The sequence below is a fragment of the Salvelinus alpinus genome, chromosome 13 (assembly GCF_045679555.1).
Source record: "Salvelinus alpinus chromosome 13, SLU_Salpinus.1, whole genome shotgun sequence".
NCBI classification, from domain to species: domain Eukaryota; kingdom Metazoa; phylum Chordata; class Actinopteri; order Salmoniformes; family Salmonidae; genus Salvelinus; species Salvelinus alpinus.
This window is the reverse complement of record NC_092098.1, coordinates 35,720,065-35,745,761: the sequence shown is the minus strand read 5'-3', so window position 1 is coordinate 35,745,761 and position 25,697 is coordinate 35,720,065. Positions and strand designations below refer to the sequence as shown.

The following is a 25,697-nucleotide window of genomic DNA, read 5'->3' as shown; positions in this document are numbered from 1 at the left end:
CTCAGCTAACATGAGTTGTAGGTCTCCCAACATCTCTTCTCCAACTGATGTACTGGGCCAGCAGGTCTTAAATACCAGCTGGGCCAGCACAGGTAAAACACATCCTGACTAACGAGGTGACTCCAATCAGTGTGCGCAACACATAAACAGGACATATGCATCCAAAACCAACCTTGAAATGGAGAGGGGGAAAAAGCCTGTAACACTACCGATAGAGCTCATTGGAAGTATTTTTATAAACCCACTGTGTTATTATTCCAGATAAAGAACGAAACAGCCAGGGACCAATAGCATTAAATGAAAAGCACATTAAAGATGATTGACTAATGAAGGTCGGGAATTAAATAAGATAACACAGTGAACCAGATTGTTATGCTGGTGAATGAGGACCCAAAAGCGACGTAATAGTAACAGAGTCTTTATTCCAGTATTAAACAAATAATGATTCTCCTGGAATTATCAATGGTCAATCCAAAACAGGAAACTGAAATCCTCTCGTCAATAGAGAGGAACGACTGGAGACGCGACCACAGACTGCAGGTCGCTTCAGGAAGGCACTGGCCGTAGCTGACATAGACACCTGCTCACACGCAGCATCTGAAGAAGGCAAAGAACACGACAGGGCGGAACAAGGACACAGGAACAGCAAACATCAAACAAGAATCCGACCAGGCAGAAGCGGAAAACAGAGGGAGAAATAGGGACTCTAATCAGAGGGCAAAATAGGGGACAGGTGTGAAAGAGTAAATGAGGTCGTTAGGAGAATGAGAAACAGCTGGGAGCAGGAACGGAACGATAGAGAGAGAGAGCGGGAGAGGGAGAGAGGCAGGAGGAGAGAGAGAGAGAGAAAGAGGGAAAGAACCTAATAAGACCAGCAGAGGGAAGCACAGGGACAAGACATGATCAAAGACAAAACATGACAGTACCCCCCCACTCACCGAGCGCCTCCTGGCGCACTCGAGGAGGAACCCTGGCGGCAACGAAGGAAATCATCAATCAACGAACGGTCCAGCACGTCCCGAGATGGAACCCAACTCGCCTCCTCAGGACCGTAACCCTCCCAATCCACTAAGTACTGGTGACCACGTCCCCGAGAACGCATGTCCATGATCCTTCGTACCTTGTAAATAGGAGCGCCCTCGACAAGGACGGGGGGGGGGGGAGGGAAGACGAACGGGGGCGCGAAGAAAAGGCTTGACACAAGAGACATGGAAGACAGGGTGGACGCGACGAAGATGTCGCGGAAGAAGCAGTCGCACAGCGACAGGATTGACGACCTGAGAGACACGGAACGGACCAATGAACCGCGGAGTCAACTTGCGAGAAGCTGTCGTAAGGGGAAGGTTACGAGTGGAAAGCCACACTCTCTGACCGCGACAATACCTAGGACTCTTAATCCTACGTTTATTGGCGGCTCTCACAGTCTGCGCCCTGTAACGGCAAAGTGCAGACCTGACCCTCCTCCAGGTGCGCTCACAACGTTGGACAAAAGCCTGAGCGGAGGGAACGCTGGACTCGGCGAGCTGGGACGAGAACAGAGGAGGCTGGTAACCAAGACTACTCTGAAACGGAGATAGCCCGGTAGCAGACGAAGGAAGCGAGTTGTGAGCGTACTCAGCCCAGGGGAGCTGTTCTGCCCAAGACGCAGGGTTTCGAAACGAAAGGCTGCGTAATATGCGACCAATCGACTGATTGGCCCTTTCTGCTTGACCGTTAGACTGGGGATGAAACCCGGAAGAGAGACTGACGGAAGCACCAATCAAACGACAGAACTCCCTCCAAAACTGTGACGTGAATTGCGGACCTCTGTCTGAAACGGCGTCTAACGGGAGGCCATGAATTCTGAACACATTCTCAATGATGATTTGTGCCGTCTCCTTAGCGGAAGGAAGCTTAGCGAGGGGAATGAAATGTGCCGCCTTAGAGAACCTATCGATAACCGTAAGAATCACAGTCTTCCCCGCAGACGAAGGCAGACCGGTAATAAAGTCTAAGGCGATGTGAGACCATGGTCGAGAAGGAATGGGAAGCGGTCTGAGACGACCGGCAGGAGGAGAGTTACCTGACTTAGTCTGCGCGCAGTCCGAACAAGCAGCCACGAAACGGCGCGTGTCCCGCTCCTGAGTAGGCCACCAAAACCGCTGGCGAATAGAAGCAAGCGTACCCCGAACGCCGGGGTGGCCAGCTAACTTGGCAGAATGAGCCCACTGAAGAACAGCCAGACGAGTAGAGACAGGAACGAACAGAAGGTTACTAGGACAAGCGCGCGGCGACGCAGTGTGAGTGAGTGCTTGCTTTACCTGTCTCTCAATTCCCCAGACAGTCAACCCGACAACACGCCCTTCAGGGAGAATCCCCTCGGGGTCGGTAGAAGCCACAGGAGAACTAAAGAGACGGGATAAGGCATCAGGCTTGGTGTTCTTATTTCCCGGGCGATAGGAAATCACGAACTCGAAACGAGCGAAAAACAACGCCCAACGAGCTTGACGTGCATTAAGTCGTTTGGCAGAACGGATGTACTCAAGGTTCTTATGGTCAGTCCAAACGACAAAAGGGACGGTCGCCCCCTCCAACCACTGTCGCCATTCGCCTATGGCTAAGCGGATGGCGAGCAGTTCGCGGTTACCCACATCATAGTTGCGTTCCGATGGCGACAGGCGATGAGAAAAGTAAGCGCAAGGATGGACCTTATCGTCAGACTGGAAGCGCTGGGACAGAATGGCTCCCACGCCCACCTCTGAAGCGTCAACCTCGACAATGAATTGTTTAGTGACGTCAGGAGTAACAAGGATAGGGGCGGATGTAAAACGCTTCTTGAGGAGATCAAAAGCTCCCTGGGCGGAACCGGACCACTTAAAGCAAGTCTTGACAGAAGTCAGAGCTGTGAGAGGAGCAGCCACTTGACCGAAATTACGAATGAAACGCCGATAGAAATTAGCGAAACCGAGAAAGCGCTGTAACTCGACACGTGACTTAGGAACGGGCCAATCGCTGACAGCCTGGACCTTAGCGGGATCCATCTGAATGCCTTCAGCGGAAATAACAGAACCGAGAAATGTGACAGAGGAGACATGAAAGGCGCACTTCTCAGCCTTCACGTAGAGACAATTCTCCAAAAGGCGCTGGAGTACACGTCGAACGTGCTGAACATGAATCTCGAGTGACGGTGAAAAAATCAGGATATCGTCAAGGTAAACGAAAACAAAGATGTTCAGCATGTCTCTCAGTACATCATTAACTAATGCCTGAAAGACAGCTGGAGCATTAGCGAGACCGAACGGCAGAACCCGGTATTCAAAATGCCCTAACGGAGTGTTAAACGCCGTTTTCCACTCGTCCCCCTCTCTGATGCGTACGAGATGGTAAGCGTTACGAAGGTCCAACTTAGTAAAGAACCTGGCTCCCTGCAGAATCTCGAAGGCTGACGACATAAGGGGAAGCGGATAACGATTCTTAACCGTTATGTCATTCAGCCCTCGATAATCCACGCAGGGGCGCAGAGTACCGTCCTTCTTCTTAACAAAGAAAAACCCCGCTCCGGCGGGAGAGGAAGAAGGCACCACGGTACCGGCGTCGAGAGAAACAGACAGATAATCCTCGAGAGCCTTACGTTCGGGAGCCGACAGAGAGTATAGTCTACCCCGAGGGGGAGTGGTCCCCGGAAGGAGATCAATACAACAATCATACGACCGGTGAGGAGGAAGAGAGTTGGCTCTGGACCGACTGAAGACCGTGCGTAGATCATGATATTCCTCCGGCACTCCTGTCAAATCACCAGGTTCCTCCTGAGTAGAGGGGACAGAAGAAACAGGAGGGATAGCAGACATTAAACACTTCACATGACAAGAAACGTTCCAGGATAGGATAGAATTACTAGACCAATTAATAGAAGGATTATGACATACTAGCCAGGGATGACCCAAAACAACAGGTGTAAAAGGTGAACGAAAAATCAAAAAGGAAATGGTCTCACTGTGGTTACCAGATACTGTGAGGGTTAAAGGTAGTGTCTCACATCTGATACTGGGGAGAGGACTACCATCTAAGGCGAACATGGGCGTGGGCTTCCCTAACTGTCTGAGAGGAATGTCATGTTTCCGAGCCCATGCTTCGTCCATAAAACAACCCTCAGCCCCAGAGTCTATCAAGGCACTGCAGGAAGCAGCCGAACCGGTCCAGCGTAGATGGACCGACAAGGTAGTACAGGATCTTGATGGAGAGACCTGAGTAGTAGCGCTCACCAGTAGCCCTCCGCTTACTGATGAGCTCTGGCCCTTTACTGGACATGACATGACAAAATGTCCAGCAGAACCGCAATAGAGGCAAAGGCGGTTGGTGATTCTCCGTTCCCTCTCCTTAGTCGAGATGCGAATACCTCCCAGCTGCATGGGCTCAGTCTCTGAGCCGATGGGAGGAGATGGTTGAGATGCGGAGAGGGGAAACACCGTTAACGCGAGCTCTCCTCCACGAGCTCGGTGACGAAGATCTACCCGTCGTTCTATGCGGATGGCGAGTGCAATCAAAGAGTCCACGCTGGAAGGAACCTCCCGGGAGAGAATCTCATCCTTAACCTCAGCGTGGAGTCCCTCCAGAAAACGAGCGAGCAACGCCGGCTCGTTCCAGTCACTGGATGCAGCAAGAGTGCGAAGCTCTATAGAGTAATCCGTTATGGATCGATCACCTTGACATAGGGAAGCCAGGGCCCTGGAAGCCTCCTTCCCAAAAACTGAACGATCAAAAACCCGTATCATCTCCTCCTTAAAGTTCTGATAAACGTTAGAACTCTCAGCCCTTGCCTCCCAGATAGCTGTGCCCCACTCCCGAGCCCGACCAGTAAGGAGTGATATGACGTAAGCGATCCGAGCTCTCTCTCCTGAGTATGTGTTGGGCTGGAGAGAGAACACAATATCACACTGGGTGAGAAAGGAGCGACACTCAGTGGGCTGCCCAGAGTAACATGGTGGGTTATTAACCCTAGGCTCCGGAGACTCGGAAGACCAGGAAGTAGCTGGTGGCACGAGACGAAGACTCTGAAACTGTCCTGAGAGATCGGAGACATGAGCGGCCAGGGTCTCAACGGCATGACGAGCAGCAGACAATTCCTGCTCGTGTCTGCCGAGCATTGCTCCCTGGATCTCGACGGCAGTGTTGCGAGAATCCGTAGTCGCTGGGTCCATTCTTGGTCGGATTCTTCTGTTATGCTGGTGAATGAGGACCCAAAAGCGACGTAATAGTAACAGAGTCTTTATTCCAGTATTAAACAAATAATGATTCTCCTGGAATTATCAATGGTCAATCCAAAACAGGAAACTGAAATCCTCTCGTCAATAGAGAGGAACGACTGGAGACGCGACCACAGACTGCAGGTCGCTTCAGGAAGGCACTGGCCGTAGCTGACATAGACACCTGCTCACACGCAGCATCTGAAGAAGGCAAAGAACACGACAGGGCGGAACAAGGACACAGGAACATCAAACATCAAACAAGAATCCGACCAGGCAGAAGCGGAAAACAGAGGGAGAAATAGGGACTCTAATCAGAGGGCAAAATAGGGGACAGGTGTGAAAGAGTAAATGAGGTCGTTAGGAGAATGAGAAACAGCTGGGAGCAGGAACGGAACGATAGAGAGAGAGAGCGGGAGAGGGAGAGAGGCAGGAGGAGAGAGAGAGAGAGAAAGAGGGAAAGAACCTAATAAGACCAGCAGAGGGAAGCACAGGGACAAGACATGATCAAAGACAAAACATGACACAGATGGCCCTACGCTGCACAGACACTTTTCTATTTTATAAACTGCAACGCAAGATGCTTAGCTCATTAATTACAATGTCACTGGTGAGCGATGTCAGAAATATTTATTCTTCAAAATGCCTTATGACTGTTCTCCATATTAATTGGAGCTGATTATGTAAGGCCTACACATGTTATATGAGTAAGTCAGCGTTTCCCAAACTTGGTCCTGGGAACCCCTAGACGTGCACATTCCCCCCCCCCCTAGCACTACACAACTGATTCAAATAATCAAACCTTGATGACGAGCTTGAATCACCTGTGTAGCACTAGGGCAAAAAACAAAACATGAACCCCTTGGGGTCCCCAGGATCAAAACAGTGCAGCACTATTAGAAATTGTATTTTATGTAACAAAATTTGGTTTTAACAAAACGTTTTCAAACTCTGTCTGTGTCTTTGCTAGTCAGAGTGAAATGAACTAGGCGTGAAAGCGGCTAAAGCTACCCTTTATACATCATTATGGGTTCATGATGGTACATCATGGTACATCATTAGTGACAGAGAGAAGATTTCTCCCGACAGAGGGAAATCTCACGGAAGAAGACAGTTATGTCCATGGTAAGAATAAAACCCCATAACGAATAGACACGTGCACAGTCCCGTCTCAAGCTGACACCTATACAATGATCTACTGGGCCAGTGACCACCAGTAGGTATTGTAAGCTACAGGTTTGCAAGAGCCTACTTTAATTTAGATATTCGCGCAAAACAATGACTGCACTTGATTTTAAATGTGTGGATATGTGAAAACCCTTCTCCCAGACTTGGTGAGGTCAGTGTGAACAATCTCATGCCGGATCCTTCCCCCACCCGAGCCCCGTCCCTTCAGGCTCTGCACCCAGTCGAAGGCAGAAGAAAGGGTTCATGGTCACCTCCCTGGATGACCTTCTAGAACAGACATGCCAGTTCCTCATCCTGGTGCTAGAGGAGGATGGGACAGTGGTGGAGTCAGCTCTTGGTCCTCCAGAAGGGAGAGATGTGGTGTCTAACCATCAAAGCGACTCTTTATGAAATCTACACACTGTCATACGACATCCAATGCACGAGGGCCGAGGATATCTTGAAAATCTCTTCTGTGTTGCCTGACTTATTTGGCGAGAGTGCCAGGGTAGTTGCTTCTGTGTGGTTCCTCATACATACTGCAGTACATTGGGGATGATGAATACTAGGGCATGACCAAAGTCCAAGGCCCTGTTTGAGCTCTTTAAATTGCACCAGGTGACAACAAAGTGTCCAGGGCCTCTTGAATGCCATTTTTCTTCCTTCATGAAATGCATGTGGACCTTGTTCCTGTATGGTTTAGTTGAGTCATTGCACATTTATGTAAAACAATGTTGATGATACACATCAAATAAAAGCACTGCCCAGCTGGCGGAGGATGTAAATACAGTATATGCAAATTTTTACTTTGGGGAACAAATCCCAACGCGCATGCATCTCTAGTTGGGATTTGGCCCTCATGATGTGACCATGTACGATTGTTGATTTTAAAGTCTGGTTGGTCTCTGTAGCAAAAGATCAGTGTTCTTAAACTATCCCTTGAACACTGGATGTCCTCATTTTGTCATTGTATGTTTCTAAAATGTGGGGGTTAGTGTGAGTAGGTGAAAAGCATGACTGAAATGTTGCTTGGATTGACTTGAGATGGTGACTCTTTTACTGGTTCCATTCTCCATCGGTAGAATGGCAATCTACTGGGGTGAATCTCAAGTCTTTCCTTGTTTCCTCGCATCCTCTCTATGCACCTTATCGGGCCGCATTGGAGGAGAAGATCACCTCAGATCTTCTCCTACAATGAGTTTTGGGAGATCTAGGAGAGAGGATTCGGTTGGATGTGAGGAATCGAGGAAAGACTTTAGGGCGGCGGGTAGCCTGGCGGTTAAGAGCATTGGGCCAGTAACCGAAAGGTCGATGGTTGGGGTCCCAAAGCCAACTAGGTGAATAATCTTTCTATGTGCCCTGGAGCAAGGCACTTAACTCTAATTGCTCCTGTAAGTCTATCTTGATAAGAGCTTCTGCTAAATGACTAAAATGTAAATGTATTGCAAAAGCCCTTAGAACAGCAAAATGTGTTTATTAAAGTGCGATCGTCGAGGGAAACAAACCTCAGAAGCGAAGCAGCAGGGCTTTTAAAACAGCTGTTGTGTCGCTGGGTTTAGCTCGCCCTCAAGTGCTGTGGTAAATAATCACACACAACACCCCCATCAACACACACGCTCCTCACAACTCACCTCACAATTCTCATTAATCCTCCCCTTAGCCCCCAGTATAAATCTCCTATTGCCTCTTAGACTCGATTAAAGATGCAACGATAAAGACCATTTTCTTATCAGCGCATTGGCAACTAGATTTGGCCTAGGCCCAAGTGTGAATAGATTCAAAACAGTTCCAGGCTACATCTTTCTTCTTTTCCTTTTTTTTGTGGTGATGATATGATGATACACTCTGTTGACTTCCCTTGCCAGAGACATACAGCCCTGCAGTGTTTAGTGTTTCCAGAGATACTGTATGCTCCCTATAGCATGATATACAGAGTGCAGCTATTCTCTTTTCCCACACAACTCTCTCGCCAGATTAAAGACAGATTAAAAATAAGAAGGCACTTTAACTCCCGCCTAACCTGTGGTCGAGGAGAATGCATGTTCATCTCTCGAAAGGAGTTTGTGCTTAGACTTCCCAATACCTCCACTGCCCCCACACTGTGGCTGAATATGTGTCACTGCAAAGTGCACTTAACCTGCCTACCGGAGTCAGGGAGCCATTACCAAGGGGTGATAAAGAGGGGTCCATCGGCATCAATCTTTTTATTATAAAGTAATGGTCACTTCCACTTCGAAGATGTCCACCGGCCCCCCTGAGCTAAAGGGCCTTCTCTCTTGTCGATTGCTTGATCCCCTCCTATGATTGAGATCTGGGAGATCACTCATCCCTGTGGGGAGGAGGTACACCATCACACTTCGAATCCCTCTCCTATGCAATAACCACCGTCTTCCGCAACAGACTCCTCTCGGCGACCGACGACTCTTCTGCCGTTTTTCACCTCTTGTTTGTTTACTCTTAATTATTGTTTTTCTTCAGGAGCTCAAACACACAGACGAGCATAGCGCGGTCGTGCACCTCCTGGCTGCGCCAAATGCAATTCCAGCTATTCCATACCCTGGGAAAACTCACATTTGCTTTATTGTCTTTTTACAACGTTCTCATGGGATCCAATTAGATAGTGAGCAGACTTCTTCACTCCGGGAGAAATATTAGCGATCAATGTATCGGGGATAGTTCCACATTAAACTGTGTGGCTATTATAAGGCATAGGATCCTATCTGGATTACTTAGGATCTAAAAACTCTCCGGGTAGGGGAGGAAGGGTGCACAACAATCTGTAAATTACCCGTCTCAATTACTGTCTTCACCCTGTTCTCTTGAACCTGTATTCTGATATTACCAAGTTGTTTTGTAATCATGACCAAGACCTGATTACCCATAGTTCCCTAGTGGGCAAACACAATCTTAAAGATGGAGGCATCTGGTGCCCATCAGGAGGGTGTCAGAGAGCAGAACTGCTGAGGTGCTCTTTTAACTCCTGATCATGCTCGATTTTGTGCACATCTGCCATCCATATTCGACAAAGCATGAAAGATGCAATCAATGATGGCTCCTATCTAGGGCAACTCTGGTAAAGTATTGTACAGTATATTAGTCTATTCAGGTAAGATTAGTGTTGTTCCCTTTCTGTCAATTACAGTGAAGTAGAAAAAAAGGTGAAATGTAAAGTTCAGTGGGGTTAGTCTTGTTGATCCGAAAAAGATTAATGACCACCTAATTGTCAGCACATTGTCACAATTAATAAGCACACTGAGGGGCATATCTTGTAGTGTGAACCCAGCTAGCAAATGACGTTCTAAGAACCATGTGTTTCTTAGAGCTTGGTGAGAGCGTGGTTGTCCTGTGGTTATTTTGCATACAACCTTCCCACAATGTTGCTGGGAAGGTTGTTTCTTGGTTTCTCAAATAATGCCTCGCCTTGTTCACAAACTACTTCTCTGATAGAGTTCAGTGTGTCAAATCGGAGGGCCTGTTGTCCGGGCCTCTGGCAGTCTCTATGGGGGTGCCGCGGGGTTCAATTCTTGGACTGACTCTCTTCTCTGTATACATCAATGATGTCGCTCTTGCTGCTGGTGAGTCTCTGATCCACCTCTACGCAGACGACACCATTCTGTATACTTCTGGCCCTTCTTTGGACACTGTGTTAACAACCCTCCAGACGAGCTTCAATGCCATTCAACTCTCCTTCCGTGGCCTCCAATTGCTCTTAAATACAAGTAAAACTAAATGCATGCTCTTCAACCGATCGCTGCCTGCACCTGCCCGCCCGTCCAACATCACTACTCTGGACGGTTCTGACTTAGAATATGTGGACAACGACAAATACCTAGGTGTCTGGTTAGACTGTAAACTCTCCTTCCAGACTCACATCAAACATCTCCAATCCAAAGTTAAATCTAGAATCGGCTTCCTATTTCGCAACAAAGCATCCTTCACTCATGCTGGCAAACATACCCTTGTAAAACTGACCATCCTACCGATCCTCGACTTCGGCGAGGTCATTTACAAAATAGCCTCCAACACCCTACTCAATAAATTGGATGCAGTCTAACACAGTGCCATCCGTTTTGTCACCAAAGCCCCATATACTACCCACCACTGCGACCTGTACGCTCTCGTTGGCTGGCTCTTGCTTCATACTCGTCGCCAAACCCACTGGCTCCAGGTCATCTACAAGACCCTGCTAGGTAAAGTCCCCCCTTATCTCACCATAGCAGCACCCACCTGTAGCACGCGCTCCAGCAGGTATATCTCTCTGGTCACCCCCAAAACCAATTCTTCCTTTGGCCGCCTCTCCTTCCAGTTCTCTGCTGCCAATGACTGGAATGAACTACAAAAATCTCTGAAACTGGAAACACTTATCTCCCTCACTAGCTTTAAGCAGCAGCTGTCAGAGCAGCTCACAGATTACTGCACCTGTACATAGCCCATCTATAATTTAGTCCAAACAACTACCTCTCCCCCTACTGTATTTGTTTATTTTGCTCCTTTGCACCCCATTATTTCTATCTTTATTTTGCACATTCTTCCACTGCAAATCTACCATTCCAGTGTTTTACTTGCTGTATTGTATTTACTTCGCCCCCATGGCCTTTTTTTTGCCTTTACCTCCCTTAGCTCACCTCATTTGCTCACATTGTATATACTTATTTTTTTCTTCTGTATTATTGACTGTATGTTTGTTTTACTCCATGTGTAACTCTGTGTTGTTGTATGTGTCGAACTGCTTTGGCCAGGTCTCAACTTGCCTACCTGGTTAAATAAAGGTGAAATAAAAAAAATAAAAAAATGTTCTGGGAATGGTGTAGGATAGCCAGCTAGCACATAACTTTCTGAGAACCATATGTTTCTTAGGTGGGAATTTCAGTACTTCAGCATAATATTTTCTGCATGTTTCCTCATAGCTCTATTTAAAGTCATGTTCTCAGAACATTAAGAAAACTTTCCATAAAAAGCAAAAGAAAACAATAGTAATGTTTTAAGAACATTCTAAGAATGTTATTTAAAAACATATACATTCCGTTCTCAGTATCAACAAAACGCTCTCTGTCCTCTATCTTTGTAAGAGTGCTTGTTTCCTTTTGAAATGGGGTCTGTTTGAATAGACTAAAATGAACAGCTTTGTATGAGTTAAGAAACATGGCATGCTAGCTCCATCCTGGTGGTGCAGTGGACTAATTCCATGGATAGAGAACATAGGTTTGAATCTCGCTGATGCTGTGCCACAATACATTTAAAAAATGTGTTTGCATGAATAATGTCTAAGCAAATTAATTTCCATGTGTCCTATCTGTGCTTGGAGTTCAAAAGAGTTAACCTAAGCTAACAGTGTTATTAAAAGTCCTATTGAAACATGTTCTCAGAATGTCATAACAAATCATATCCTTTCTCAGAATGTCTAATAACAAATAATTTCCGTTCTCAGAACGTTAATAAAACCTCCCACGAAAACTTTCAGGGAACCATAGTAAAACATTCTCAGAACCTCCCTGCAAGCTATAATGTAGAACAGGCAACATTTTCACTTACAGTCTCAGAACGTTTAAAAGACGTTCAGTTTTACCAGTCAGGAAATATATGGCTTCATTTCCAGAACCATTGCAAACCAAAAATGTATTTTCCTACAACTTCCAAGGAACCAAATGTGCTAGCTGGGAAGATTATTGTACCTCATTGTACCAAACCCACATTGTGAATCCTGTTTCCATTGTTCATCCTTGAGATGTTTCTACAACTTGATTGGAGTCCACCTGTGGTAAAATGCAATTGATTGGATATGATTCACACACCTGTCTATATAAGGTCCCACAGTTGACAGTGCATGTCAGAGCAAAAACCAAGCCATGAGGTGGAAGGAATTGTCCGTAGGGGTCCGAGACAGGATTGTGTCAAGGCACAGATCTGGGGAAGGGTACCAAAAAATATATGCAGCATTGAAGGTTCCCAAGAACACAGCGGCCTCCATCATTCTTTAGTGGGAGAAGTTTGAAACCAACAAGACTCTTCCTAGAGCTGGCCGCTCGGACAAACTGAGCAATCGGGGGAGAAGGGTCTTGGTCAGGGAGGTGACCAAGAACCTGATGGTCACGCTGACAGAGCTCCAGAGTTCCTCTGTGGAGATGGGAGAACCTTCCAGAAGGACAACCATCTCTGCAGCACTCCACCAATCAGGCCTTTAAAATGGCCAGACGGTAGCCACTCCTCAGTAAAAAGGCACATGACAGCCTGCTTCGAGTTTGCCAAAGGGCAGCTGAAGGACTCTGACCATGAGAAACAAGATTCTCTGGTCTGATGAAACCAAGATTGAACTCTTTGGCCTGAATTTCAAGCGTCACATCTGGAGGAATCCTGGTACCGTCCTTACGGTGAAGCATGGTGGTGGCAGCATCATGCTCCGGGGATGTTTTTTAGCGGCAGGGACTGGGAGACTAGTCAGGATCGATGGAAAGATGAACGGAGCATAGTACAGAGAGATCCTTGATGAAAACCTGCTCCAGAGCACTCAGGACCTCAGACTGGAGCAAAGGTTCACCTTCCAACTTGACAACGGCCCTAAGCACACAGCCAAGATAATGCAGGAGTGGCTTCGGGACAAGTCTCTGAACGTCATTGAGTGGGCCAGCCAGAGCCCGGACTTGAACCCGATTGAACATCTCTGGAGAGACTTGAAAATAGCTGTGCAGCGATGCTCCCCATCCAACCTGACAGAGCTTGAGAGGATCTGCAAAGACCAATGGGAGAAACTCTTCAAATACAGGTGTGCCATGCTTGTAGCATCATACCCAAGAAGACTCGAGGCTGTAATCGCTGCCAAAGGTGCTTCAACAAAGTACTGTGTAAAGGGTCTGAATACTTATGTAAATGTAAAATGTACATTTTGCTAAAAATTCTAACAAGCTGTTTTTGCTTTGTCATTATGGAGTATTGTGTGTAGATTGATGAAGGGAAAAAAACATTTTAATAAATTTCAGAATAAGGCTGTAACGTAACAAAATGTTGAAAAAGTCAAGGGGTCTGAATACTTTCCGAATGTGCTGTATATTCTCTGATCTATTAACTTTTAACATATCATGCCATAGTGCTCTCTGAAGTGTACGCTTGCTCAAAATGGACAACAGAAGTTCAAACAAAGTGCTATTTCAAATGGTAAGCCCTTTAAATGTAAGATCCACACACACTGCTGTGATCTGGTGTCTGCCATTAAGGCTGAGATTATTTTGATATTGCTCTTTGTAACCTGCTGCTCTCTTGTTTGTGATTAAAGCGCAGGGACAGTGGGTGTAATTAGCAAGCATCATCAGCCTGGCTAATGGCCATGGAGGAACTTCCCCTTTTATGACTGGGTCCAGACAGAATTACAGCCGAGCAGCACTTAGCCGCAACATAAATTACTTGACATGAACTGTGACAGATTGTGCATATGCATGCCTTTTGTGGGGGACCTAAATTAGGTTATATTAAGCACTATGCAATTCATTGTTCACTGAGTTTCAATGGCTCCGATGACAGATACGGTACTGTATGTGGCAATTATGTCTGCCTGTATCACAAAGGATAATTTCTACTTCAGTGAACAATTTGGGTTATAAACATATAAGCTCACACAGCTTTTATGAAATGGCAGAAAAGTAATGTTTTGACTTACTTGTAGGTAGGACTGATATCTGCAAGAATTACTGTAAGAAAGTTGCAATGCCTTTACTTGGAACTAGAACTGACAGCATTTTAACTACTTTGAAGATATGGAACAAACAGACGACAACAATAATAATAATCATAATATCAGTCAAAAATATACAATTTCCAGTTTATGCTACAAAACCAATTTTATAAGAGGTTTTAAAAATAGGTTATATTTGACTCAACATTCCATGATTAATGGGTGGCAGGTAGCCTAGTGGTTAATAGCGTTGGAGTAACTGAAAGGTTGCTGGTTCGATTCCCCAAGCTGTTTCAGTTTCAATGACTGAATATTTTGGACAAAAACTGACAAATGTAACTAAGGCTGGGAATGTCAACACAATCAAACTAACAAAGGCAATGATCACAAGTCAGTCATAATTTGGCTAATAGGCTAGTGTATGTATTTATGTAACAAGCTAAAAACACAGAGCCTAACGTTAGCTAGATAGATAGCTAGCTGCTAGGAGGATGTCATGTCATGTCATTGGAGGAGTGGGTGATTGAGTGACTTTTTCCCCTCATATCATTTTTTGGTTGCTACACACAGCTAGAGATGCAGGTGTCATTTGGTTAGCTAGCAAGAAATGTGAATCGCTTTGCTAGCTAGCTATGCTGAATGACTGTTATCCAGTTAGCATATCTCTTGCGTTCGCAAATTCACTCTGGCTAGCTATCTACTCAGATTTCAGAGCACTCTTGTCTGAGTGTGACATAGCACAGAATAACTGATACATTTATGAACGCGCAAAACTCGCTGAATATGACTGGTGTCAGTAAACGTAGGCAAAAAAAGTAATTGTTAGTCATGAATGCTCTATATAACATGTAAATATCCTAACCAAATCTGCTAGGGTGAGTAAAATGCTCAGCGAGGTGTTCTCTCATTTGTGTCTGGAAGTAGCTAGCTAGCAAGCTAGACAACTTTAGCCAGTTAGCTTGGGTGCTTGGTTGGGACAACACATGCATTGGCAGGCAAGCTGCAGAAGGACGAGCAGGCCGTTCCGCATCGTTTATGAGTGCAATTTTGACAGCCAACTAGCTGAAAAAATTTGAGAGGGTTTATCTAATTTTCCTTTGTTAGCTTTTAGTTCATCATGCTCTGGTTAGCATTAGTTGTTGATCTTGTTGTTGATGTGCATATAGGGAAAGATAGTCTATATTTTTATGGTTGTTTGATCAATAGGAATGTAAAGTTCCCAAATGTAAGAGAACTTCCGTGGTATTTAGCTACTCTACATATTTGCTGTAATCCATTCAAGTGTATTTTGTGTCCTTTGTCAAATGCTTTCTAATGATATAAAGTTGCGCTGTTGCAACTGCTTGTAAACACACAGCCCAGTTGAAAGTGAATGATGGCAGGACCTTGTGGCAAATGGCTTGTTTGCATATAGTCCTACTGTACCTCTGATTGGCTATGGTGCACCGCTCTGCGTAAACTTTAAAGTGTATGGGAGAGTCTTTCACTAAGATAACTGCAGTTGAACTGCCAATTTTGAGTTATGATTTTATACACTTTTATAGCTATTGACTCTGAGCCTTTTTAAGTGACAGCTTAAAGACATGCCCTTCACACTAATTTAAACTTTGGCTGCACACATGATCTTTAGGAATACCAACCTCAGTGTGGAAATATATATAAAACACAGGGAAACCACGTTTTTCACTGCACTGGGCCATGCCATAAGTCATTGCAAAATGTGTATAATTGCAGGAAATTAGTTTTAAAACAGTAACATTTTCTCTCCACCCCATGGCAAAATAGGTAAAATTGCAGGAAATTAGCTGTAAAACTGAAGAAGAAAAATAATCTCTGCCCCATGGCAAAATTAGTAGGATTGCATTATGTTTTTTGTACAACATTGCACAAGTTAAAATTGCATTAACTTGTGCAATGGCAAAATGTTAAAGATTGCAGGAGCGCAACTCTCTCAGGGGGGGGGGGGGGGCAACTAAAATGTTTTGCAGGAGAGACCCCACAACCAAATCTTGTTTAGGGCCCCCAAAGGGCTAGGGCCAGCACTGTGGCTTGCATAGACTATATAAATGCACTGCAAGTAGATGATTTACACATTTAATAGCCTGGAGTGTGAACATGGATGCTATGAGTCAAGGGCGGTATATTTAATCTACATGTCTTTATCCACACCACCAAAACACTTGAGTCATACCGACCAATTTCACCTGTTAAAGGTCTGAACAATATATTACGCAATCTGTAGGCAGTCTATAGCATCTGCATCCAAACACTTGGCCCACTGGTGATTTTATTCGGCTTTCTGAGCAAAAAAAACATTTCAGTTTTATTTTAAATGTTTTATTGTTGGACATAAAAGACTATAAAAACATCAGCTCCAAGTTATTTTACATTTTGGAGATATGTTTCAAAGTATTCCCACGCATATTAGAGTGATACGGTATATGTGATCGTATACAAAATGTAAGCAATGTTTGAAATTATTGTAGCGACCCGCACAGACAGCTGTGTGTTATGTGTTAGGCTAGTAGGTGGTTGTGTTCGCGGGGTCCGACATGTCAGTCAACCTGCTATCTGCCAATCACGGGAATGCCTGGAATGTTCTGATGCCGGGCATCCTGGTGGTTGGCGGAGTGGCGTGGAGGGGGGTTGGGCAGGGGGATGGAGCATTGGAAGTTAAGACCAGGTTTTGCCTTTGTTCTCTCTCTTACGTCTGGGCTCCACAAGAGAAGGTCACGATTGGCTTGTGTGTTATCTTTCACTTATTTGGCGTGGGCTACGGCCAAACAGTAGCCTGTGTAAAGTTGGTTTAATAAACCGTCCATTCGTAAACTCAATCCTCTGTCTGGACAGTTGTTCTTTTATGATCTCGTCAGGTCATTACATTGGTGTCAGAAGTAAAAACGTGGATAAAAGTTAGCCAGCTAGCTAGCTGACTTCTGTGGCTAGCTACCGTAGGTGAGAACGGGGGTTGAAAATGCTTCGAGGGAATCCGAAAGTGAAGGTGGAGGTAGGGAAAGATTATGGCCAAAGAGATACGTGTGAATGGACGTCAGAGGTTCTGGCTGAGGAGATCGCCAGGGCGTCGGAGCGCAGAGGCCGCTTGAGGGAGGACGCTAGAGTGATGGCGGCTGAAGCGGGCATGAGCGCCTCGTCGACTGTGTTTCGCGCGGATTCTGGTGGGCGGGCCGAAGTGGTGACGTCGACGCGGCGGGACGAGGAATCTGGGGCTCAGGATGTAAACAAACATGGCGGCGCCCAGTTCCCGGCTGCGTCCGTATCTGTTAAGACCCCGAAGTATTCCGGTAAGGCGGATTGGGAAGCTTTTCATGCTCAGTTTGAACTGTTAGCTCATTTTAGGGGGTGGTCGGATGAAGAAAGGGCACTGCAGTTGGCTTTATGCCTCACGGATGAAGCTCTGTCCTGTTTGATATTGATTAGCCCCGAGGACAGACATGATTATGGCGCTTTAGTGGGAGCACTGAGGAGGCGCTATGGACAGTGTGTACAGCCCGGGCTACTGCGCTCCGAACTGAGTAATAGACGCAGGCAGCCAGGAGAGCCTCTACGGGTGTTAGCTAATGACATTGAGAGCCTCTCTCGGCGGGCATATGCTCACATGCCCCCCTCCGTGCAGAGCGAGCTAGCACGGGACCAGTTCATACAGGCGCTCTCTCCTACGGAGCTGCGCATACAGACCCAGCTGGCTCATCCTGAGTCATTGCAGATAGCCTTGGAGATGGCTTTGGAGAGGGAGCTGGTGTGGGCTGGGACTTCAGCTGGGGCTTTGGTGGGGGTGCAGGGAGACACACCCTCTGTGCGAGCTGGGGGGCAGAGCAGCCCGGAGCCGGAAAAGCCTGCATGGGTGGCTGAAATGACAGAACTCATTCGTGCTGTGTCGCTACAGGCGGCACAAAACACACACCCTGGTCCCAGGGTCTGCTGGGGTTGTGGCCAGCCAGGCCATCTGCGCCGAAATTGCCCCATGTCCCCCAGAGCTCAGGGAAACGGCTCGGGGTCCGCATAGACCGGGTAGTGCGGACCCCTGGCTTTCTATCCCAACCACCATCATCTTCAGGGGGAGCCCACCGGCACAAACGGGGAAGCAAGGCTCCACTTCCCCCAGAAGCAGACGAGAGCAAGCGAATGGAGCCTGTTGTTGTGGTGGGCCGGACCTGTGTTGGGGACTTTTGTCATGTCCCTGTCACTGTGGAGGGTGTGCCCTGCTCCGCCCTGGTGGACACTGGGTCCACAGTAACCCTGGTGAGGCCAGATATTGTGCCAGGTTGGACTCAGTGTGAGCCTACAACTGTGCAGCTCCGCACAGTCACAGGTGAGCTGGCACCCATGAAAGGGAAGGGAATAATGACTCTGACAGTAGGGGGCAGGACTGTGCGTCATCCTGTGTGGGTGGCGGCTGTGCAGGACCCTTGTATCCTGGGGTTGGACTTTCTTAGGAGCACAGGCTGCCAGTTAGACCTAAATAGGGGCACACTGAGCTTCCAGGGAGGGCCGGAAGTCACCATGGCCCCCCCTAATGTCACATTCACTCAACCCAACAAACCCTTTACTCCAACAGTTAAAGCAGCAGAGACTCATGGCTGCCCCCCCTCCCCCACAGCTGTGTGTGACTTTTCCCCAGCCCCCCTGTCACCTACTGCGGTGTGTTACATTCCCCCAGCTACCTCCATGACACAGCCCTCTGTGAGCCCAGGCCGCGCCCCCCCAGCCCAGCTACCCCAGATGGGAGAGGAGAGGACACTGTCTGCAGTGAGGGAGATATGGGGGAGGAACTGTGTTGGTCTTGACCCCGAGCAGCAGGAACGGTTGTGGCAGTTGCTGTTTGAATTCAGAGACAGCTTTGCGCTGAGTGAGGAAGAGGTGGGTCAGACTCATCTGGTGCAGCATGAGATCGACACAGGTGATGCTCGACCCATCAAGATGCGTCCCCGCCGTATCCCGCTGGCACGCCAGGAGGCGGCAGACAAGGCTGTGTTGGAGATGCAGCGGGCAGACTTCATTGAGCCCTCAGACAGCCCCTGGGCGGCGCCAGTCGTCATGGTTCCGAAGAAGGGGGGCAAGCTGAGGTTCTGTGCGGACTACAGGCGGCTGAATGAGGTAACCAGGAAGGACTCATACCCCATACCACGTATCGATGAGTCGCTGGACCTGGTTAGGGGGTCCTCCTGGTTCTCCTCACTAGACCTCCGCAGTGGCTACTGGCAGGTGCCCCTCTCCCCAGAGGCCAGAGCCAAAACTGCATTCTCCACTAACAGAGGACACTGGCAGTTCAAGGTCCTGTGCTTTGGCCTGTGCAACGCTCCAGCTACTTTTGAGCGTTTGATGGACAGGGTGCTGGATGGCATCCCCAGACAGCAGTGTCTGGTATACCTCGATGACATCCTGGCCCATGGCAGCTCCTTCCAGTCAGCCCTGGGGGCGCTACGGCGTGTGCTGGAGAGGGTGGCTGCCGCAGGTCTGAAGCTCCACCCCGAGAAGTGCCACTTCATGAGGAGAGAGGTGTCCTTCTTGGGCCACCGAGTGGGGAAGGAGGGGATCAGCACCATGGAGGACAAGGTAGGGGCTGTCAGAGACTGGCCCACCCCCACCGACCAGCGTCAGCTGAAGAGCTTCCTTGGCCTGGCCTCGTACTACAGGAGGGTTGTACGGGGCTTCTCAAGCGTTGCTGCTCCACTGAACCGCCTGCTGCCGAAGGACAAAGCTTTCACTTGGACAGTGGAGTGTGAGGAGGCGTTCAACACCCTCAAACGTGCACTGATCGAGGCCCCCGTGCTCGCCCCCCCTGACCTCACCTTGCCCTTTATCCTGGACACAGACGCGAGCAATGTGGGCATGGGTGGGGTGCTGGCCCAGGTGGGGCCAGCGGGGGAGAGAGTGGTGGCGTACTTCAGCAAAACATTTGACAAACATGAGCGCCGCTACTGTGTCACCCGGCGGGAGCTCTTGGCTGTTGTGGCTTCCGTCAAACACTTCAAGTACTACCTGGGTGGTCTGCCCTTTACTGTAAGGACTGACCACTCTGCTCTCCAGTGGCTCATGTCTTTCAGAGAGCCAGAGGGGCAGGTGGCACGCTGGTTGGAGGAGCTTCAGCCGTATGGCTTCACAGTGGTGCACAGGGCAGGGGCACGCCACTCCAACGCCGACGCCATGTCCCGTCGGCCCTGTACTGCAGACGGCTGCCGCCACTGCGAACGGAGAGAGGGACGGGAGAGAGAGCTGTGTGCAGAGGGGGTCTGTGCCACAGTATGTCGGGCGAGCGGGCCTGTCTGCTGTGAGCTGCAGACTGTCGACGTGGCTGAATGGCGGCAGCAGCAGGGACGGGACACAGACCTACAGCCAGTGCTACAGTGGGTAGAGGCGCAGGTGAGGCCACCATGGGAAGAGGTGACAGCGCTCTCACTCGCGACCAAAGGGTTGTGGTCAAAGTTTGAGAGACTGCGGCTGGCTGATGGCGTGCTACAGCGGGCATGGAAGGAGTCAGCTACGGGAGAGGAGAGGTGGCAGGTGGTGGTCCCAAAAGCATTGCGGGAGGCTGTGCTCCAGAGTACTCATGGCGGGGTGGGGACTGGACACTTTGGGGTCACAAAAACACTGCGCCGTCTCCGTCAGGGCTTCTACTGGGGGCAGCACAAGAGGGATGTGGAGGACTTTTGTCGCCGCTGTGACAACTGCACAGCGAGAAAGGGCCCCCCGGGCCGCTCTCATGCTCAGCTCCAACAGTTCCCAGTGGGGGCTCCCATGGAGAGGGTGGGGGTGGATGTAGTTGGGCCGTTCCCCACCACAGACAGTGGAAACCGCTGGGTGCTCACGGCCATGGACTATTTCACAAAATGGCCCGAGGCCTATGCTCTGCCTGACCAGGAGGCAGAGACCATCGTCGACGCCCTGACAGCGGGGATGTTCAGCAGGTTTGGAGCTGCAGAGTCCATCCACAGCGACCAGGGCAGAAACTTTGAGTCCCGTGTGTTCGCCACCATGTGTGAGAGGCTGGGTATGCACAAGACCCGCACTACTCCTCTCCATCCTCAAAGTGATGGCCTTGTAGAGCGCTTCAATAAAACGCTTGGACAGCAGCTGGCCATCGTCTCTTCCAAACACCAGCGTGACTGGGACAAGCACCTGCCTATGGTCCTCATGGCATGCCGCTCCGCTGTCCAAGACTCCACCTCCTGCACGCCTGCCCTCCTCATGCTGGGGAGAGAGATCCGCACCCCTGCAGAGATGGCGTTTGGTCGGCCCCTGGATAGCCCTCATGTTCCCCCGGGGCCGGAGTATGCCCGGAGACTCCAGGACCGCCTGGAGACAGCCCACACCTTCGCCAGAGAGCAGCTGGTGAATGCAGGTGTGAGGCAGAAGAGGAACTATGACGTGCACACCCGGGGAAGGCACTTTGTGGCTGGGGAGCTGGTCTGGGTCTACAGCCCGCTAAGGAAAAAAGGCAGATGCCCCAAGTTGGACAGTCACTGGGTGGGACCCTGCAGTGTCCTGGAGAGGGTAGGGGAGGTTGTTTACCGGGTGCAGCTTCCTCCCAGGGGGAGAAAGGTGGCACTGCACCGGGACAGGTTAGCCCCATACAGAGGGGCCTCTTCTCCCCAAACCCCAGGAACCCCCACAATTCCCCTCTCTGGCAATGCCATTCTCCAGGCACCCACCCCCAGGTGCCGCAGACAAGGCTCCAGACAGCCCACTCCCCCTGTCTCCCCCCCTGTGTCACCGCGTGGTTCCCCAGAGCCACGGACTGTATTACCCGTTCCCGCTTCCTTGTCCCCCATATCCCTGCCTTCATCCCCTGGTTCCCAGAGGGGCACTCTGCGACCATCACGGCCACGCAGGCAAAGGAGACCTCCGGGTCGCTTCAGAGACTTTGTTTGTTCCCTCGGGGACGAGGGACTTTGTGGTGGGGGGGCTGTGTAGCGACCCGCACAGACAGCTGTGTGTTATGTGTTAGGCTAGTAGGTGGTTGTGTTCGCGGGGTCCGACATGTCAGTCAACCTGCTATCTGCCAATCACGGGAATGCCTGGAATGTTCTGATGCCGGGCATCCTGGTGGTTGGCGGAGTGGCGTGGAGGGGGGTTGGGCAGGGGGATGGAGCATTGGAAGTTAAGACCAGGTTTTGCCTTTGTTCTCTCTCTTACGTCTGGGCTCCACAAGAGAAGGTCACGATTGGCTTGTGTGTTATCTTTCACTTATTTGGCGTGGGCTACGGCCAAACAGTAGCCTGTGTAAAGTTGGTTTAATAAACCGTCCATTCGTAAACTCAATCCTCTGTCTGGACAGTTGTTCTTTTATGATCTCGTCAGGTCATTACATTATGATGTTTTAGTCAAATCTTATAAATGTTTGGGTTTCTTGCGGTCAATTTGCAGGCAAGAAATTATCTGTAATTATGTTCTGATCCCCTGAAAATATCGTCCCGCTGCTGAATCTAGTTGATGATCCCTGACCTAGAGCACGTATAGCGACGATGACGGGACGGTGTAGAATGTAGATAGAACAATCACTAAAACTCGTGTAGCCTAGATCCAATCCCAAGAAAATCCGCATCTGTTGGAACGAGATAATCACGCATTTGTCTTGTTTTTGCGCATTTGGCACCGGTGGTTAAAGTTTTATCACGTAATCTCAAACGAAATAGCTGATTTGTGTTTGCTCTGCGTGCTATCCACAACTGCGACTGTTAATTTTCCGTGAATGCGTGTACTGTCATCATCAATAAGCAGCTCGACCATTCCGAAAGGAAGCGCACATATTTCCAATCTGCGAACTACAGAACAGAATAGAACAGCCTGCACATATTGTTTTGAGTGCGCAGTAGGGATAGCTATACTCCTGCATATGCTATGCTACACCTGGAAAGAAGATTTGGATTACCAGATGAACTGTAGGCTATTAACTAACCCGCGCTCGCTCCACCGGACAAAATACGCATTTGCCTTTTAAATCAACGGACGCGTTGTGTGTCTCGACAAGCAGTGGGATTTATAAACCGAAGATGGGTGTTTGTGGATACTTTGTCGTGTCTTGGAAGTGCCTGGTGGTTCTGTCATTCAGGCTGCTGTTTCTTGTCCCCTCAGGTTTGCCTGTCCACAGTCAAGGGGATTCCCAAACCGATAATAAAGTAATGGACAATATTACCGTCAGGCAAGGCGAGACCGTCTTTCTCAGGTAAAACCCTTTCTAATTATTCATACACTGTCACTGGTTGCGAATGGTTTCAAAAAGTCATTACATTTATATGATTCCAACAATTGATTCCAACAATTGACAATTGAAATTACAGGAAAAGTGTTTGTGTTTGTCAGGTTAAATTATACGAATCATACTGTATGTTCATTTCCGCGTCATATGCATTTTGTCATTGAGGGGGATTCCAGAGGATTAGCCTATGCCAGACTATGAAGCAATAGTCCCAGCAGTTAAAATTAACTCCAAATGATTGTTGTGTAACGTGTTGAATGATCTAAGGTGTTTATGGTGGTGGAAGAAGTTTATTGATATGGTCCACAAGCTACGGAGCATCACAGGGATGTAAACATCCTATTGGGGGGAGAAAAAAATTGAATTAAATTGTTTCCACGTAATTTCAACCAAACAATTCCATGTGATGACGTTGAATCAACGTGAAAAACGGATTTGCAAAAAGTCATCACTGTAAGGGAATTTCGTATTTTTCATCCAACTTTTGGCTGATGACAGGGTTTAATTCACGTTAGTTGACAACTCAACAAAATCTAAATCAAAACTAGTCACTGAACTGATGTCTGTGCCCAGTGGGATGGGATATGAACTGATGTCTGTGCCCAGTGGGATGGGATATGAACTGGTGCCCAGTGGGATGGGATATGAACTGGTGCCCAGTGGGATGGGATATGAACTGATGTGTGTTCCCAGTAGGATGGGATATGAACTGATGTGTGTGCCCAGTAGGATGGGATATGAACTGATGTGTGTTCCCAGTAGGATGGGATATGAACTGATGTGTGTTCCCAGTAGGATGGGATATGAACTGATGTGTGTGCCCAGTGGGATGGGATATGAACTGATGTGTGTGCCCAGTGGGATGGGATATGAACTGGACTATAATAGACACTGGGGAATAGAGAAACGGGGAGTGCAGTTATATTTTGCACATTAACATAGTATGTGATATTGCACATGCATACTGTAAATGGATGAGACTAGACACTTGTTAGTCCTATGAACAGATCTTGAAAAAGCTAAACCTACCTGTGCTCAAAGTGTAGCCTGCCTTGGTCAAAGAGCGCCACAGTAGAGGTGTCAATACCAATGAAATCTAGTGGTCAAGCAGGGAAATGGATCAAATCGTTTTTCCACCATTAATTTTTCCCATTGGGGATTTTAGAAACACTTAAAATTAGGGCTGTGTTTTGTGTAGGCTTACCCTGGTGTGACGGTTTGATAATCAGGTGACTTTTATCAATATATTTGTCTCTACTTACTCTCAGATTCGAAAATGATAATTAGCATAAAAGGAGACATTCGGCAGTCTCGTCCAGATCATCATGGCATTTGTAGGGGGGGGGGGAGGTAAATACAGGCAAATATATTGATAAAAGTCACCTTGTCCTAGAGAGATTTACATGGTTATTTAAACATCACGCCAGGATAGGCCTACACGAAACTCAGCCCTTATTTTAAGTGTTTCTAAAATCCCTATGGGAAAAATGTATGGTTTCTAAAATGTTTGGAACCATTTCCCTGTTTGACCATTAGCTTTTTGACTCTTACTTTAGAACTCTATTACAGACATAAATAACACATAGTCCACCATTTTACTTTCGATGTCGCTTGCATTTAAAAAAATATATAATTTTTTTTATTTTTTATTTTTGCAGTTTGCTTAGCTGTTTAGGACCTGAATTTACTGACCCCATGCTCCAACAGGTCAACCTGCCCAACAATTTGCTGACAACCTCATTGTTGATCATACTAATTTAATTCAAAATGTATTTACATGGGGCATACTATTATATCTCTCTGGATAAGAGCGTCTGCTAAATGACTTAAATGTAAATGTAAATATCTAAAATTAAATATTTCAATCACCTGTGGGGTGATATTTATTATTTCATCCAATTATCACATGAAACTCAAACAAGTTGGGGCTTGATTGCAAAATGCACACAGATACATTGATAAACTTGTCTGATATAGTATGACACTTTTGTAGTTTAATGGAACCTGCACACATTTTCAATGCAGGTAGGTTACAATAGGGCTTGATTGAAGCTGTATGTCCACTATCCAGCTATTTAGCTTCATATTGTCTATGAAACATCCTGCTGCCCTGGTAATATGTATCTAATGAAACTCACAACTCGCTAATCACTTGCCTTTCAGAGATGTCTCCATACGTATAAAGTAGCTGCGTCATAACAATGCTTTTATAAATAGATTATTTTCAGCACTTCTCTGGTCAACAGGATTCTAATCAGATTCATCTTAAGGACAGTAATCGGAGCTATCCGTATGAATCCTCAGGATATTTAGGTTTCAAAGCATACGCTCTGAAATGGAATGTAATATCAGCATCAGAACTAAAATGACCAAGCTGTGTGGTCATCTGAAAAGGGAGTTGCCATGTTTGGAATGAGTATTAGGTGAG

At 47.7% G+C, this 25,697-nt stretch overlaps 1 protein-coding gene across 8 annotated transcripts in view; it reads left to right on the top strand.

Annotated features, from left to right (window-relative positions):
* LOC139537585 (opioid-binding protein/cell adhesion molecule-like) overlaps nt 1-25,697 on the top strand; it is a 461,731-nt gene that overhangs the window by 292,148 nt on the left and 143,886 nt on the right. For 3 of the 8 annotated variants that reach the window (XM_071339066.1, XM_071339065.1, XM_071339062.1), the window contains exon 1: nt 22,518-23,236. In XM_071339066.1, coding sequence (XP_071195167.1) covers nt 23,064-23,236 — 173 coding nt within the window. In that variant the 5' untranslated portion in view covers nt 22,518-23,063. Of the gene's footprint in view, nt 1-22,517; nt 23,237-25,697 lie in introns of those variants that run through there. The other 5 variants (XM_071339068.1, XM_071339067.1, XM_071339063.1 and 2 more) reach the window with 4 other exon arrangements.